The sequence below is a fragment of the Crinia signifera genome, chromosome 6 (genome assembly GCF_055691185.1).
Source record: "Crinia signifera chromosome 6, ASM5569118v1, whole genome shotgun sequence".
In the NCBI taxonomy this organism is placed as follows: Eukaryota; Metazoa; Chordata; class Amphibia; order Anura; family Myobatrachidae; genus Crinia; species Crinia signifera.
Genome location: NC_139222.1, coordinates 286,379,640 through 286,396,915, shown reverse-complemented (window position 1 = coordinate 286,396,915; position 17,276 = coordinate 286,379,640). Strand labels below are relative to the sequence as shown.

Genomic DNA, 17,276 nt, shown 5'->3' with positions numbered 1-17,276 from the left:
TGAATTTATTTATTTATTAACAGTTTCTTATAAAGCGCAGCATATTCCGTTGCGCTTTACAAAGGAGACAGTGATACAACAAACAGGGTATTTACAGACAGTCAAAATGTAGGAGGGCCCTGCTCGCAAGCTTACAATCTATAGTTCAACTACTCTATGTACAGCGCTGTGGAATATGTGTGCGCTATATAATAACTGGTAATAATAATCTCTGTACAGCGCTGCAGAATATGTGTGCGCTATATAATAACTGGTAATAATAGTCTCTGTACAGCGCTGCGGAATATGTGTGCGCTATATAAATAACTGGTAATAATAGTCTCTGTACAGCGCTGCGGAATATGTGTGCGCTATATAATAACTGGTAATAATATTCTCTGTACTGCGCTGCGGAATATGTGTGCCCTATATAATAACTGGTAATAATAGTCTCTGTACAGCGCTGTGGAATATGTGTGCACTATATAATAACTGGTAATAATATTCTCTGTACAGCGCTGCGGAATATGTGTGCATTATATAATAACTGGTAATAATATTCTCTGTACTGCGCTGCGGAATATGTGTGCACTATATAATAACTGGTAATAATATTCTCTGTACAGTGCTGCGGAATATGTGTGCGCTATATAATAACTGGTAATAATAATCTCTGTACAGTGCTGCAGAATATGTGTGCATTATATAATAACTGGTAATAATATTCTCTGTACTGCGCTGCGGAATATGTGTGCCCTATATAATAACTGGTAATAATAGTCTCTGTACAGCGCTGTGGAATATGTGTGCACTATATAATAACTGGTAATAATATTCTCTGTACAGTGCTGCGGAATATGTGTGCGCTATATAATAACTGGTAATGATAATCTCTGTACAGCACTGCAGAATATGTGTGCATTATATAATAACTGGTAATAATATTCTCTGTACTGCGCTGCGGAATATGTGTGCCCTATATAATAACTGGTAATAATAGTCTCTGTACAGCGCTGTGGAATATGTGTGCACTATATAATAACTGGTAATAATATTCTCTGTACAGTGCTGCGAAATATGTGTGCGCTATATACTAACTGGTAATGATAATCTCTGTACAGCGCTGCAGAATATGTGTGCATTATATAATAACTGGTAATAATATTCTCTGTACTGCGCTGCGGAATATGTGTGCCCTATATAATAACTGGTAATAATAGTCTCTGTACAGCGCTGTGGAATATGTGTGCACTATATAATAACTGGTAATAATATTCTCTGTACAGTGCTGCGGAATATGTGTGCGCTATATAATAACTGGTAATAATAATCTCTGTACAGTGCTGCAGAATATGTGTGCGCTATATAATAACTGGTAATGATAATCTCTGTACAGCGCTGCAGAATATGTGTGCATTATATAATAACTGGTAATAATATTCTCTGTACTGCGCTGCGGAATATGTGTGCCCTATATAATAACTGGTAATAATAGTCTCTGTACAGCGCTGTGGAATATGTGTGCACTATATAATAACTGGTAATAATATTCTCTGTACAGTGCTGCGGAATATGTGTGCGCTATATAATAACTGGTAATAATAATCTCTGTACAGTGCTGCAGAATATGTGTGCGCTATATAATAACTGGTAATAATAGTCTCTGTACAGCGCTGCGGAATATGTGTGCGCTATATAATAACTGGTAATATTCTCTGTACAGCGCTGCGGAATATGTGTGCGCTATATAATAACTGATAATAATAATATTCTCTGTATAGCGCTGCGGAATATGTGTGCACTATATAATAACTGGTAATAATATTCTCTGTACTGCGCTGCAGAATATGTGTGCGCTATATAATAACTGGTAATAATATTCTCTGTACAGCGCTGTGGAATATGTGTGCGCTATATAAATAACTGGTAATAATATTCTCTGTACAGTGCTGCAGAATATGTGTGTGCTATATAATAACTGGTAATGATAGTCTCTGTACAGCGCTGCGGAATATGTGTGCGCTATATAAGTGTACACATCTCATGCTAGTTAGGGGATTCCATCGGCGGGAGGGGGTGGAGTGCTGTGAACATATGCAGCCTAGCGTACAGTTCTGAATCAGACCGATCCAAAACCTGCTCAGAACCGAGTCCTGGTTGGGATCTTCCTGTGTAAATGTAAGCACTTGTATCTTGCTGTTACATTGCATACCGTAGGTGTGAGCTGCAGGAAGACATACGGTGCGTCCCTGAGTTATAATTAAATTCTGCAGCCAGAATCGCCAGGGAGTTTATGTCGCACAGGGAGAAAATCCCCAGGTTTAATTACTTATTGCTGTGATTCAGGCTCAGTTTGCTCATGAAAAGAAGATCCTTTGTCTTTATTTTAATTTCGCCAACTCCGTTTTGTTTATTTTTCCGCCGCTAAGTGATTGCAGAATAAAATAATCCAAACAATGTTTATTATGCGCCGAACGACTACAAACACTTCCTGATTGTCGGCAAATTCACCCTCAGCGAACCCAATGGGAAAGAAATCTTTCCTCCGCAAAGTATACAGACGTCCCCTTGTATTTGTGGGATTGAAGATAAACTACTCTCCAAAGGACAAATAATCCAACTCTGACGCACATTGCACCTGATTCTGGCCTGACGTTACAGATGACCAGGAGCGGATAGCCGTCGCAGACAGAAAGTAACCTGCACCATGCAAGTCTGCAAATGAATGAATAAAAATATCGCTATTCACTATCCTGTCGCACATCCATTCGCAATTCGTGAACCATCAAATTATTTCTCCAGTCTGTGCAAATGTGAGTAACTCTCACCCTTCCACAACTGTGCGACACAGACGGGCTGATCGAGGGCGGAGCTAACATCATAGCCCCTTCCTGAGGACGCCTGGGCAGGTCTGCGGTTTTTAGAACATTGCCAGAAAATGGCCTGTTACCGCCACAAATGCCGGCTTCCTGTCAGTCAGATTGTGAGGGTATTGCATTTAGATCCATTCGCTATTTCTGTTGCTGTTTTGGCTCATCGTCATCAGATAAATCAAACAGAATGTGACTCTTATGATCCATTCTTGTCAAGTTAATTGTACAGGGAAGTCCGGTGTGTGGCGTAGCTCATAGACAATTACTGGTAGACAGTCCATAGGTTCACACTGGTCCACATGGCATTGTGTACCGGGTCTGTATCGCACCCCAGAACCTTGTGCTTATGAAAAACAGCATTTTGGAGATTTGGCCGCATTCAGTACCACTTGCAGTTTTGCTAAAAAAAGCAAAACTGCAGCTGGTGCCTCTCGCATGCTGGGTGCTGCCCATCACAGGGCAACAGTGCCATCAAGAGGGGGTGGAAAGTGGGTACTTTTTTCCCCAGGCCCGGGTATGCTGGAGAAGCCTGGGTCCATCTTCCCCTTCTTGTTGCAGGGAGCTGGGCAGTAGATAGAGAGATGACAGGCTTCCACCGCAGCACAGCCTCTCTCCCCAGCTCAGCACAATCTGCTCAGTGCTGTGTTGCCGACTTGGGGAGAGAGGCAGCTAAAGCCTGTCCTCTCTGTCCCTCAATTTTTTTTTTCATGGGGGCGTGGCTACTATCCCTCCCTGAGGCCCTGCCCCACCCAGTGGCCACGCTCTCTCCATTTTAACGGGGCCCGGACAACCTGTCAACCTGTAAGGCCGCCCAGCATGCAGTCGCTCCCTGCAGAGGGGAAACTACCATTGGTGCGGCAACTGCAGCCCACTGCTGCTCCTGACACCCTCTTCCTGTCACCCACTGTTTTTCCCTGTCACCCTCTGTCTCTCCCTGTCACCCTCTTCCCTGTCACCCTTCTGTCTCTCCCTGTCACCCTCTGATTTTCCCTGTCACCCTCTTCCTGTCACCCACTGTTTCCCCCTTTCACCCTCTGTCTCTTCCCTGTCACCCACTGTTTTTCCCTGTCACCCTCTTCCTGTCACCCACTGTTTTTTCCTGTCACCCTGTCTCTCCCTGTCACCCTCTTGCTGTCACCCACTGTTCTTCCCTGTCACCCTTCTGTCTCTCCCTGTCACCCACAGCTGTATTGCATATCGAGAGCTTGGGTTGGGGGTGGAGGAAGGTGGCCCAAATTATATTTTTGCACCTGGGCTTACCACCCACAGGTTCCGCCATTAGCTCCCTGCATCTCAGGGCCTCCATTTGCCTTCTCACAATAGCGCGTATGACCAGGGGCGAATTTACTGGACAGGCCGCCCCTAGGCACAACATTTTTGGCCGCCCCCCTCCCCCCATTTTAACATATTCATTATTAAGTCCTAACTATGCAATTGCCAGTATACTGTAATAATAAAATATGCCTATAGTAGAGCTAAAACCAGACCCTGCCTGATAATATACAAATAGAAACCTAAATCAGCGGCACTCGGAGACTGACTGACATGTTGGTAAAATAGTGTTTTATTAATTCAACATGGTGACAGCAGTCTCCAGGAGTCACCATGCTGAATTAAAATCATGTACTTGATGTCATCACACACCCATTACATATTATACCACATGCCATAATGCCCATTACACATTATGCCACACGCCATACCTATTACACCACATGTCGTAATTCCCATTACATGCTATACCAAACACCATAATGCCCATTACATGTTATACCAAACACTGTAATGCCCAATAGACGTTATACCAAACCCCGTAATGCCCATTAACATTATACCAAACCCTGTAATGCCCATTACACGTTATACCAAACCCTGTAATGCCCATTACACATTATACCAAACCCTGTAATGCCCATTACACATTATACCAAACCCTGTAATGCCCATTACTCGTTATACCAAACCCTGTAATGCCCATTACTCGTTATACCAAACCCTGTAAAGCCCATTACTCGTTATACCAAACACCGTAATGCCCATTACACACTATACCAAACACCGTAATGCCCATTACACACTATACCAAACACAATACTGCCCATTACACATTATACCAAACACCGTAATGCCCATTACATGTTATACCAAAACCGTAATTCCCATTATATAATAACACACGCCATACTGCCTATTACATATTATGCCACATAAGTGCCACTTACTTGCATGCTCGTTGCTATGGGTTTCATGCTTGATTCCAGGGGTTTCATGCTTTGTCTGGGGTCTCTGTGACAGGTAGCCAGTGACACCTGTGTGGTGTCAGTGTCACTCAGCCTTCCCTGTGGAGAACAGGCCAAGTAGGAGGGACCTGCTAGGGCAGCAGGGGCCAGGGGGGCAATTTCTCAGAGCCACAGGACTCGAGAGGGTGGGCCCACAATCACAGGGCTGGAGCCTGGCCGGGTTTTGCTAGGGCAGCCTGAGCCCTTGGTAGCAGCAGGGGCCAGGGACGCAATAGCTCCTCACAGCCTATGAGTGCCACACGGTGACGGCAGCTGAGCCACAGGGTATGCTGGGCCCCAGACACAGCATTGCACTGCACTGTGTAAGTGCACTTTTTGCCACAAATTATCAGTGGAACTTACAGTACATATACTGATGCTGCGGAGGCACTGGGCTGCAGAGGCACTGGGACTTGTCTGGACGGGTGGCGTTCAATAGTCAGGGAGCATCGTGCAGTCACACAGACTGGCAGCCCGCAGCCCCATCACCCGATTCTCCGGCGGCAGCGGAACAGCGCTGTGTGCAGCCCCAGTGTCCGTGATGTCCGCATGCGCCGTCGCCAGCCTGTGCTTAAAAGCACAGGCTGATTAACGGCTTTAGAGTCTGCCGTGTCTCAGCAGCAGCGCTGCACCCCTCATCATGTTCAATGTGAGCGCCGGCGGTGGCGGCGGAGAATTGGGTGCTGGGGCTGCGGGCTGCCGGTCTGTGTGACTGCCCGATGTTCCCTGACTATTAAACGCCACCCGTCCAGACTAGGCAGCCTGGCTGCCGCCCTTAATATGTGCCGCCCCTAGGCCCGTGCCTCACGGGCCTAGTGGCAAATCCGGCACTGCGTATGACGTCACGCAGCTGCCACAAGAATGGTTAGAATCACACCCTCCCAATTCCTCGTTGCCGCCCCCTGCCATCACTAAAAATCTGATATCATCCTTCTGGGATGTGACTGCAGTTTAAGCTCCACCCATGCACAGCCATGCTTGCGAATAAGTGTGAAAATTGGCTAATAGTGATTCTTGCACTTCTATGATCCCTACGGAATCTGGCGCAATGTGTGTAACTGTTCATGTTATTGCAGTCTGTATTAAACTGGGATCCGGACGTGCATTAGATTGACACAAGCAAAAAATGACATGGTATTGTTCGACACACGAAAAGGTTGACGTGAACTTTTCAAAAAAAATTTCGACTTTTCAAACTTTACCAATTTCGTTCTCTCTGATTGGGAACAGTAAATAGCAGCGATCGCAGATCGAGGATTATAAAGAGCACTTGGAATAGGCGTATAATGTGGTATAAGGGGCTTGTGTGTATATAGTTATATACAATGTATCATTAATAACAAACGTTCTGTTACATTCCGTGACCCGCTGTACAGGATTTTTAGGTACTTGTTTCCTATCTGGGCGCCCACTAAGTTAATTGAGCACCATGCTATTCTCCGTAGTGAAATCTGATCGCATCGCATCGTACACATACACGATATTGAACGATGCGATGCGATGCGATGCGATCCGATTCGATTTCCCATAGGAAACAATGTTAAATGGCTCAATTTAGCCAAATTATCATAGGAACAATAGTAAATGGGCCAAAAACACCCCTGAACATTGAAATGTCCCCCCAAAAGTAGTTGACGCCACCCCGCCATCAACGTGAACCCGAAGCGTGGCGAGCGCAGCGAGCCCGCGAGGGGCGGCGGTACGCGTCCTCCGACCTTTTCATGCCCTACTATCCACTAGGGCGTGGAGTGAGAATAGAATAGTGTGGCGAGCGCAGCGAGCCACCGAGCCCGAAGCGTGGCGAGCGCAGCGAGCCCCGCGAGGGGACGCGGATACCTTCACAGGTAAACGCGTCCCTTTGCGGGCTTCCCAGGTGTCCGCGTCGCCATGGACACCTGGGAAGCCCGCGAGGGGACGCGTATAACTGTGAAGGTATCCGCGTCCCCTCGCGGGGCTCGCTGCGCTCGCCACGCTTCGGGCTCGGTGGCTCGCTGCGCTCGCCACACTATTCTATTCTCACTCCACGCCCTAGTGGATAGTAGGGCATGAAAAGGTCGGAGGACGCGTACCGCCGCCCCTCGCGGGCTCGCTGCGCTCGCCACGCTTCGGGTTCACGTTGATGGCGGGGTGGCGTCAACTACTTTTGGGGGGACATTTCAATGTTCAGGGGTGTTTTTGGCCCATTTACTATTGTTCCTATGATAATTTGGCTAAATTGAGCCATTTAACATTGTTTCCTATGGGAAATCGGATCGCATCGCATCGCATCGCATCGCATCGTTCAATATCGTGTATGTGTACGATGCGATGCGATCCGATTTCAGTACGGTGCCGTACGTAGAAAACCTGGGCGCCCAGATAGGAAACAAGTACCGATTTTTATTTTCCTTGTCATCGTTCAGGTCTTTGGAACATGATGGGGACAAGCTGTGATCCGCATGGCCGCGGGGCGACTTGTTTCATGATGAAAGGAAGTGTGTGATCTCTCCCATAGGATACAAAGCGGGTTCCGACATCTGACGGCAACACACGAGTCACAGAATCCAAGTGGGAGTTGTCACTACAATACATACCCGCTCCTTACACGTCGCACTGACACCGGGGCACATACAGTTACTGCATACGCAAATACGCAAAGTTCTGCTAGGAATTTCCCACCATAATTAAATCAGGGAGAGTGATGAAGTAGAGCGAGAGATAAAGTAGCAGCCAAGCCGCTCCTAAATGTCATTCTTTAAACACATCCTGTAACATGAAATAATTATGAGAAGATTCGATGACCCCTCTCTCTCCCCCTACCCCCAAACCTTTCTTTATGCAGCCTGACCCTAGCCCTCCCCACTAGTACCTGACCCTAACCTCTGTTACCCAAACCCTCCGCCCGGCAGCCTAAAGGCCCCATACACTAGTCTGAATTGGCCTCTTTTCACCCGATTCTGAAGGATCAGGCCGAGAAAATGGGTGAAAAAAATGGGCGAAAAAAATGGGCAAATCTGAGTTGTTTGACATCTGATCTGATCCGCTGTGTCATGCACAAAGGACTGGAGCCGGACGGCGGATCTCCTGCACTCCTGCGTCCTTCAGCTTGGCTTCTACTCCCGGCAGCTAGGAATCAGATCCCTGCTTAAAACCATCAGGTGTGGTTGTTTGTGATTGTGTGTGTATGTGTATCTGTATCCAAGCAGAGGCAGAGGTCACAGTGTTAGCGGCTGTGCGAGTGCTGTCTGCGGGTGGGTTGGTTGTGCAATAGTGTTCAACATATGTGTAAGGGGCATTATGTGTGTCATGTGTTTAAGGGCATTAATAATGTGCGACATATGTGTAACAGGCATTATGTGTGTCATGTGTATAAGGGCATTAATAATGTGCAACATGTGTAATGGGCATTATGTGTGTCATTATGTGTATGAAGGGCATTAATAAAGGTTGGCATAATGTGTAAGGGGCATTATGTTTATAAGGACATTAATAATGTGTGTCATGTGTAAGGGGCATTACTGTGTGATATTATCAGATGTGCCGAGAGAAAGGGGTAGGGGGTACAAATTACCCAGGCCAAAGTCTGATGGAAGGGCCTTGTGGGGACCCCGGGCCCCCTCCCCTTAAGTGACAGCAGCAGCTGCAGCTCTTCTCCTCTGCCCAGCACACACTGCTTTGTGCTGGGTTGCAGTGTGGCCATGGAGGTGCTTAAAATACAATATTTTCTCAGGATTTTTTTCTACGGGTATAATGTGAATAATGTGAGGAGTAATGTATTTAAGGTAAAGGGGTACTACTGTGTGATGTAACGTGAATAAGGGACACCATTGCATGATATAATGTGAATAAAGTTGCTCTACTGTGTGGCATAATTTGAATTGGGGGTACTATTGGGTGGCCATGCCCCTTCCCAGCAAGAACAGACCCCTGTTTGGGCTGTGCACCAAATGTGTGCGCTGTCTATTTAAGATATTGCGGGTAGGAGCACCAAAATGATGACTGCTATGATGAGGGTTGATGGTGCTGGGAAAGGGGAGCAGGGTCAGAAGTGGAACTAGTGGCGGTGCTAGGGGGCAGCAGCCAAAATCTTGCCTAGGCTGTCATTTAGGCTAGGGCCGGCTCTGTGTTCCCTTGCTGACAAAGAAGATTCAGGTGCACTATTCAATCATTAATTAAAATTGTAATATATTTTGCAATAAATAGAGGTTTTTCTTGCATAATCTTGGCCGGGGTTATGGCATACCTCCCAACTTTATGAATTTCAGAATAGCAGTGCCCGAAAAGGGGGTGTGGTATATGTAAATGAGGACGCGGCTTATGCAAATTAGGATGCGCCCCCGTTTTCGGCCGCGAATAGATGCTGTGCGTATGTGCACAGCGTCTATACTGTCAGATTGGGGGGGACTCCCAACTGCCCCCCCCCCACAGCGGGACACTGCTGGCCGCGGGAGACATGCGGGAACGTCCCCAAAAACCGGGACGTTCCCGCGTTTAGCGGGACAGTTGGGAGGTATGCTTACGGGCTTACCCCACATGTCCAGGTAAGTCCCTAACATTTTAAATCAGGGTTGCCTACCCTCCTGGAATGTCTGGATCCTGGAAACCGGGTCAAACCCGGAAAGGTAGGCAGCCTCCCGCGCCATAGATCCCTCACTGTTCCACGTTTCCCATCTCTTCCTTTACTCCCTCTGATGCTGAAGCTCCTTAACCCTTCATGCTCCTGGCAGAATGCCTCTGATTCACTCTTTGCTGAAGAGTCACGCTTTCACACTGCCGAAATAAAATGATTCCAGTCTGTGTTTTCATTTTTGCTGATGTTTCCTGTATTATTACTTTAGCTGACGGCTGACACCTTTGCGCGCGTTTCTCTCCCCCCTGATGATATCAAGTCTATGTATATTTCTTCCTTTTGCTTATTTCTTGACAAACATTTCCTTACGATGTTATCCTTACAATCGGTGCATTGGCTGATGGAGGCTGCGAATATGAGCACGCGTTTAGGTAATAGATGCCTGATGGGAACATAGATTTTACAGTAATATATGGGATAAAAACACAAGATAGGGAATTACAGCTGTAGGAACGTAGTAAATAATGCTGCTGGCGCTATCTACTTATCCCGGGCTGTAAATGATTCCACGTAATCCTGTGTGAAGATGAAATATGACCTCAGCCAGGACTCTCGTACAATATACCCTGTTCCCGTGACGCCGGTAACGCAGGTCTCCAGCCGCTCGCCCTCTTACCGATGGATTACCAGACCCTAATCTTCGCTGAGAGAAATTAGCCACCACTTACACCCTCTGACGGATAATCCAACGGCGTTTCCCAGGCAGCAGAAGGGATCTGATAAACGGAATATAACAGAAGGGCCCATAGGATTTCTCTCTCTCCTTATCGGATGGCACTCAGGCTGCCGTTATACCATTCATGCGTCCGTCCCTTGTTGGAGGGAAGTGAACCCTTGGCTGCGCCAGACCTAACAGACGGCGCGTTTCTCTCATCACAAAAAGATCAGATAAAGAAACGTTTTCAAAAAGAACTTTCCTTAGAGAGTAAAAGAGGCTTTCATAATCCAGCTCCTCTCTCCTGGTTCTTTCCTTCCTAACGGGGACAGATGATTATTAACCAGTTCTTACCCATATAGCGGAAGAGAAAAAATAATACATGATTATGGAAAGACAGGGGTCGCCATCAGGGGGCGGCTGACCGTGGTCCGGTCAGTGAGACCAGTACTGCGTAGATTAGCGGTCCCACAGGCATGACTGGGGATCGACAAGAGGAAGTCCTAGTGGTCCTAATAATGGATAATAATAATAATAATAATAATTAATAATAATAATAATAAGATGATCTGAAAGTTATTAATATTCATTTTTTGGGGGGGTGAAAATGTAAATAACAGAAAAACCCTTAACCCTTTGAGTGCCAAGTGAATTTGTCAAGATAGGTGTCAAAATTGCCAAACAAATATTGTTATTCAGCATATTGACCGGTAATGTTACCTTATAGGGGATATAATCTGTATTCACCATAATGATCTGTAATGTTACCTTACAGTATATAGGGGATATAATCTGTATTCACCATAATGACCTTATATAGGGAATATAATCTATTTTTACACATTCGTTATTTGAATTTATTTAACAAAAGTGAGCGACACTGGCATATTTTTGCAGATATTTTGAGCATCTCTCACAGATGTTGGCACTCAGAGATTTAAAGTGTCTGTAATATGTATCACTAATCCCCATTTCTGCTAATACCTGGGTTATCTTGGACGTAGCTCAGTCAAAAAAAAGAGTCCAAAACACTCCCAGGTCCAGTAACCCGGGAATCCTACTGTACACGGGTAGCACCAGGGTTGGAACAAGGACGGATCAACAGTAATTAGGATGACAGTGTCTATGATGACCCCCAAAAAGCACAAGGTTGACATGGGAAAATTCTGCAGGTTGTCACGACAAAATGTTGACACATAAATGGTCGACACGTGAACAGGTTGACATGGTTTTTTTCGCGTATTTCTGGTGTTAGTTTGTAGATTTGCGCACAGGGACCCCCTCTTAGTGCACCGCGTACCCTTGCACGGCTCACTGCGTTTGGCGCAATATACTGTCTGCTAATATTCTGTTATTGATTTATTTTCGCACTGATAAAATGACGCTTTGCTTCATCTATCGCCCGTCTTTTATATAACTAAGAATGATAACTGTATCCACTGTTTCCAGAATATCGTGGCCCCACGCACGACATTTAAACTGTAGGGAACTAGGGGTTAAATCTCATAGGGAGCGATAGAGCAGAGATGCGGGGGTTTATCTGACAATGGGCGTGTCATTAAAGTGGCAATCATTTACTAGGTAAAACCTGAATGAATTTGCCTTCTAAATGATTTCCGCTTTAAAAATATGTCCACACCCCTAAACGTAGCCATTCAAACCTGTTTTTAAGGCCCCAAACCCATAGGCTAAGCATCTTATCTCACTCATCTACTGTATACACAACTGACTGACCAGAGAATCACCCGTCAGAACTAATTAGCAGAATACAGACATTATTCCGCTCTCACTATTTCAGTTTCTATGTGAAATTTAGACTTTTCTTTGCCTTTTCCAGGTCCACAGATTATGGGACAACTTATGAGAAGTTTAATGAGAAGGTGGGGCTGAAGACGGTGCTCAGCTACCTGTATGTGAGTCCCACCAACAAGAGAAAGGTGAGTCCCCGAATTCCTACTGTATATACCCTTGATGTATGGTTACGGTTCCATGTTTACAGCATGATATTATGAGTATATATGTTACTGTCCTGAAACGGCCAGGAGGCTTCCGATAATCAGGTGGCCCTCTCCATCCCCTGGAAGAATGGGAAAGTCTCCCAAATTCAGACACGCTCCTTCCTGACAGTAATGTGGGTGACACGGGTGGTTGGGAGCTTATTGGCTGGAGCAATATTTCTAATACGTAATGTAATGCGTTTTATCATTCAGTTTTATCAGTCGCTGCTCTGAGTGACATTCATTAAAAAGGTAATGCGGGAAATATCACGTATATCCCTGTTTACCCTTCAGCCTCCATCTGGCCCTGCGTCCGCCTACACTAGTATAGGGACCTAAATACATCAAGATATGAAAATACATTATTTGAGGGCTGCACTGCAAGTCGCCATCCCCAGATCGCATTTGTTCTACGACCCCCAGCTCCGTTCCCTCCATCTGATTTCCAGGAGTCCGGACACTGCTGTACAGAGCCAATGTAGGTCAATGTTATGAATAATAAAAATGGTGTAGAATGGGGGATGGGGCAGGCGGTGCCCAACCTCGACCAGCACCCCTGGCCATCCTGACCATCTGCCCTGTCATCTTTGGATGTTCAGATACCACCACCACCACCTCCCAGTCCTTCATGGCGCGCAGGCGGTTAACGCTCCGTTCTCTGCTTCATATTTCTTCCCTTTGCAGGAAGCCGGAGCCATAAGATTGTATTCAGGGCCATAAAACAGTATTTGCTTGTGGAAGAAATATATAGTGGAGCCATAAATGCAGGTGTAGGAGCTGTGACATTAATTCTGCAAATGATTACAACAGTAGAAGGTAGCCGGGAAATGAGACGCGGCGTTCTCCCTCTGGCGGGATATTTATGCCTAATTAGGACAACAAGTTCCTGGATGTTATTCAACTCCGGAAATGAGCAACATAAAGAAGTGAAATCCTTAAGTAAGGAGAGAGGTTCTGCTGTCGCCGCAGCGCCCGATTAGCATGTAAATGTATACAGCGCCGGCTAATGAGCAGGTATGCTCCGGCTAATGAAACCAAGAATAGGAGAGGTGCAGAACGGCCGTGATTTCCATACGTGACAACCTAGCAGTGACCAGGCCGCAGCCGGTTCCGAGACCCGCATGGGGGGAGCTGGAGAGGTCTAAGATGTGTCAATGCTCGTTAGATTGAAATCTCTCTAAAATAAAAGAGAGACACCATTAATAGTTTACTGCAGCAGGACAATCAATGAGCTTCCAATGGACTCAGCCGCTCTTATTGAATTAACGTGTTAATAAAATTAGCTTGTGCTGAGATGATAGAATATCTAGTTTTGTCCAGTTGAGCTGGGAGAGCGAATTCCCGCCAACCCGCCGCATGTACATACCCGTTGCATTGGCGGGCACTGGCGTCAACATGACTTCAGCGCCCACCCCGTGCAAGCTGCGGCACACCTGCGTTACGAAGCATTTTGCTTGGCGCACTAACCATTTTTGTGGGAATGCCCAGAAAACTCTGGGTGTCCCCATACACCATCCCCCCCGACCTCTTCCATCCCGCCAGGGACTGAACCTTAATGAATTAGGACCTTCATAAAGTTTGTTAATGGTTTGCAGACTTCCTATCTGCAGACTTGTGGCCTTACAAGTGTGGGGCTTATTAGAAATGGGAGCGGAAGCTGGATGTTAGATACAAAGCCATATCATCCGCAAGAATTAGGTTTACCGGTACCAAAAGTTTGACAAATAAAATGTTGACTGGTTCAAAGGTCGACATGACAGCGGTCGAAACTAGTAGCGTAACTATTATTAGCCACACCAGAACATTTTCAGGCACGCCCCCTCCCTCGTACCTGTTCGTTGTCAGGGGCTACCACCACACCACATCCTGCTCGTTGTTAAGAGATTCCCCTCCCTGCGGCAACCGGCGCAGCCTGGTCAATTGCTCCTGAAGCCATGAAAAATATCTCTCCCAATATGGCCACCTCCTCCTCTAGCTACCATAACAACTGTCTTCTCTGTGGCGGTGGCCATTTTGGAATGTACATTTTCAATGGGGGCAGGTGCACCGGAACCTCAGACAAGTATCTGCAGGCCTCAGAAATGATTAAGCAAAAGCCTCTGCCCCAGCACCCACAGCTACCTAGCGCCTCCAAGCCACCCCGAGGTCTGTGGGGGGCTATTGTTACACCACTGACCGGAGCACAAATGATTGATGGATGTTTATAATATGATTTCCCTGCATTTGCTTGATTGCCTATCCACATGGACTACAATCAGGAAAAGTGGTACTTGTTTCCTAGCACGGCGCACATCGCATTCCATACTTAGTGGTGTGTGATGCGATATTCATGTTAAATTAACAGGAGTGCTTGTACAATGAAATATCGGCATGCAATGCAATTTGTAATTGTACAAGCACCCTGATGGGTGCTTACAATGTTAAATGCACCCCCATTGTCAACGCCACCCCCACTATCAACGCCAACCCAAAGCGTGGCGAGCGCAGCGAGCCCGCGATGGGCGGCGGTACGCGTAATCCGACCTTTTCATAACCCCACTATCCACGTCGGCGTGGAATTGATTTTAGATAGTGTGGCAAGCGCAGCGAGCCCGAAGCGTGGCGAGCGGACGCAGAATACAAGCCCGAAGCGTGGCGAGCGCAGCAAGCCCTGCGAGGGGACGCGGAATACATGTAAAGTAATCCATGTCCCCGCGCTCGCCACGCTGCGCTCGCCACACTATCTAAAATCAACTCCATGCCGACTTGGATAGTGGGGGTATGAAAAGGTCAGAGGACGCGTACCGCCTCTCCTCGCGGGCTCGCTGCGCTCACCATGCTTTGGGTTGGCATTGATAGTGGGGGTGGCGTTGCCAATGGGGGTGCATTTAACATTGAAAGCACCCATCAGGGTGCTTGTCGCATCGCATCACATCGCATCGCATACCGCTATATTGCATGCGATGCAATGCGATTGTATAAAATGTACTACGATAAAAATATTGGGCGCCGTGCTAGGAAACAAGTACCGGAAAAGTAATTTGCCCAGTGCGTGGCGAGCGGAGCGAGGGTATACGTTGTTACTGGTGGTGGTCACAATTTACCAAACATACAATATTTGATGTTTGACCACCACTTGATGGACACAATAGAAGATACCGTTAACAATGTGCACAAGAACGACCATCGTTAACGATATTGTCCTACCATCTAGCTAGAGAAGTGGGCAAGCGGCGGGACGGTGTTCTACTCTTCCAGGAGGAGTTTTTAAAATGATGCATATCACTCCCGCGACATGGCAGACTACAGTTGTAATTAATTTGTGGATAACTTATGTTCCCATTAGGTGACCCCACAGGCACATCATTGTGGGTGATTTCCTGAGGCTGTGAAAGGAACTATGGAAATATGATGTTGGGAATATGCAGATTTGTCATCCTCTTGCCCGTTTACCCCCGCAGCTGCGCCATATACCACCGCCCGGCGTCTCTGCTGCGGCACATCAGACTGGGCTGACTATTTCCGCAAGCAATTATAATGAATACTTAATTCATTCATTAACTGTAGTCGACACAAGCAGGATTACAGAGGCGCCTATGACGAAACGCGTGATCTGCGCCATTAGTCCTCGTCCTTTGCCCGTCCCCTTCGCTGACAGCACCTTATTAGTGTAACACTGATGCTGGCGCTCATTAGTGTCTGGTGGATTATCAGCTACATGGGGCAGGAGAGAAGTGTAACATCCAGCACTAATTGATTTACTAGTGAGGAGGATAATTACTCGGCCAGGATTACAGATGTACCCTGGATATAAAGTGTCACATTTGTTAGTGGGAAAAGGGCATCGCTTGGTGTTTGGGCATTTTGTGCAGGGATATCATGTAGTCACAGAGCTGTAATAATGCCAACAGCCCAATGAGGCTGCATACACTCACCGTCTGAGCGCTGGGATGTAGTGGCTGCATACACTCACCGTCTGAGCGCTGTGATGTAGTGGCTCCGTACACCCTACCGTCTGAGCGCTGGGATGTAGTGGCTGCGTACACTCACCGTCTGAGCGCTGCGATTTAGTGGCTGTGTACACTCACCGTCTGAGCGCTGGGATGTAGTGGCTGTGTACACTCGCCGTCTGAGCGCTGGGATGTAGTGGCTGTGTACACTTGCCGTCTGAGCACTAGGATGTAGTGGCTGCGCACACTCACTGTCTGAGCGCTGGGTTATAGTGGCTGCATACACTCACCGTCTGAGCGCTGTGATGTAGTGGCTGCGTACACTCGCCGTCTGAGCGCTGGGATGTAGTGGCTGCATACACTCACCGTCTGAGCACTGGGATGTAGTGGCTGCATACACTCACCGTCTGAGCGCTGGGATGTAGTGGCTGTGTACACTCGCCGTCTGAGCGCTGGGATGTAGTGGCTGTGTACACTTGCCGTCTGAGCACTAGGATGTAGTGGCTGCGCACACTCACTGTCTGAGCGCTGGGATGTAGTGGCTGCATACACTCACCGTCTGAGCGCTGGGATGTAGTGGCTGTGTACACTCACCGTCTGAGTGCTGGGATGTAGTGGCTGCGTACAATCACCGTCTGAGCGCTGGGATGTAGTGGCTGTGTACACTCACCGTCTGAGCACTGTGATGTAGTGGCTGTGTACACTCACCGTCTGAGCGCTGTGATGTAGTGGCTGCGTACACTCACCGTCTGAGCACTGTGATGTAGTAGCTGTGTACACTCACCGTCTGATCGCTGGGATATAGTGGCTGCATACACTCACCGTCTGAGCGCTGTGATGTAGTGGCTGTGTACACTCACCGTCTGAGCGCTGGGATGTAGTGGCTGCATACACTCACCGTCTGAGCGCTGGGATGTAGTGGCTGCGTACACTCGCCGTCTGAGCGCTGGGATGA

The 17,276-nt window shown here is 47.2% G+C and overlaps 1 protein-coding gene and 1 long non-coding RNA gene across 2 annotated transcripts in view; one reads left to right on the top strand and one right to left on the bottom strand.

Moving 5' to 3' along the window:
* SORCS3 (sortilin related VPS10 domain containing receptor 3) overlaps window positions 1–17,276 on the top strand; it is a 519,093-nt gene that overhangs the window by 161,428 nt on the left and 340,389 nt on the right. Inside the window, exon 3 of the mRNA XM_083149862.1 lies at window positions 12,233–12,332. Within this exon, the coding sequence (XP_083005988.1) occupies window positions 12,233–12,332 (100 nt within the window). The remainder of the gene's footprint in view (window positions 1–12,232; window positions 12,333–17,276) is intronic.
* LOC146009457 (uncharacterized) overlaps window positions 1–17,276 on the bottom strand; it is a 73,472-nt gene that overhangs the window by 16,432 nt on the left and 39,764 nt on the right. The window lies entirely within an intron of this gene.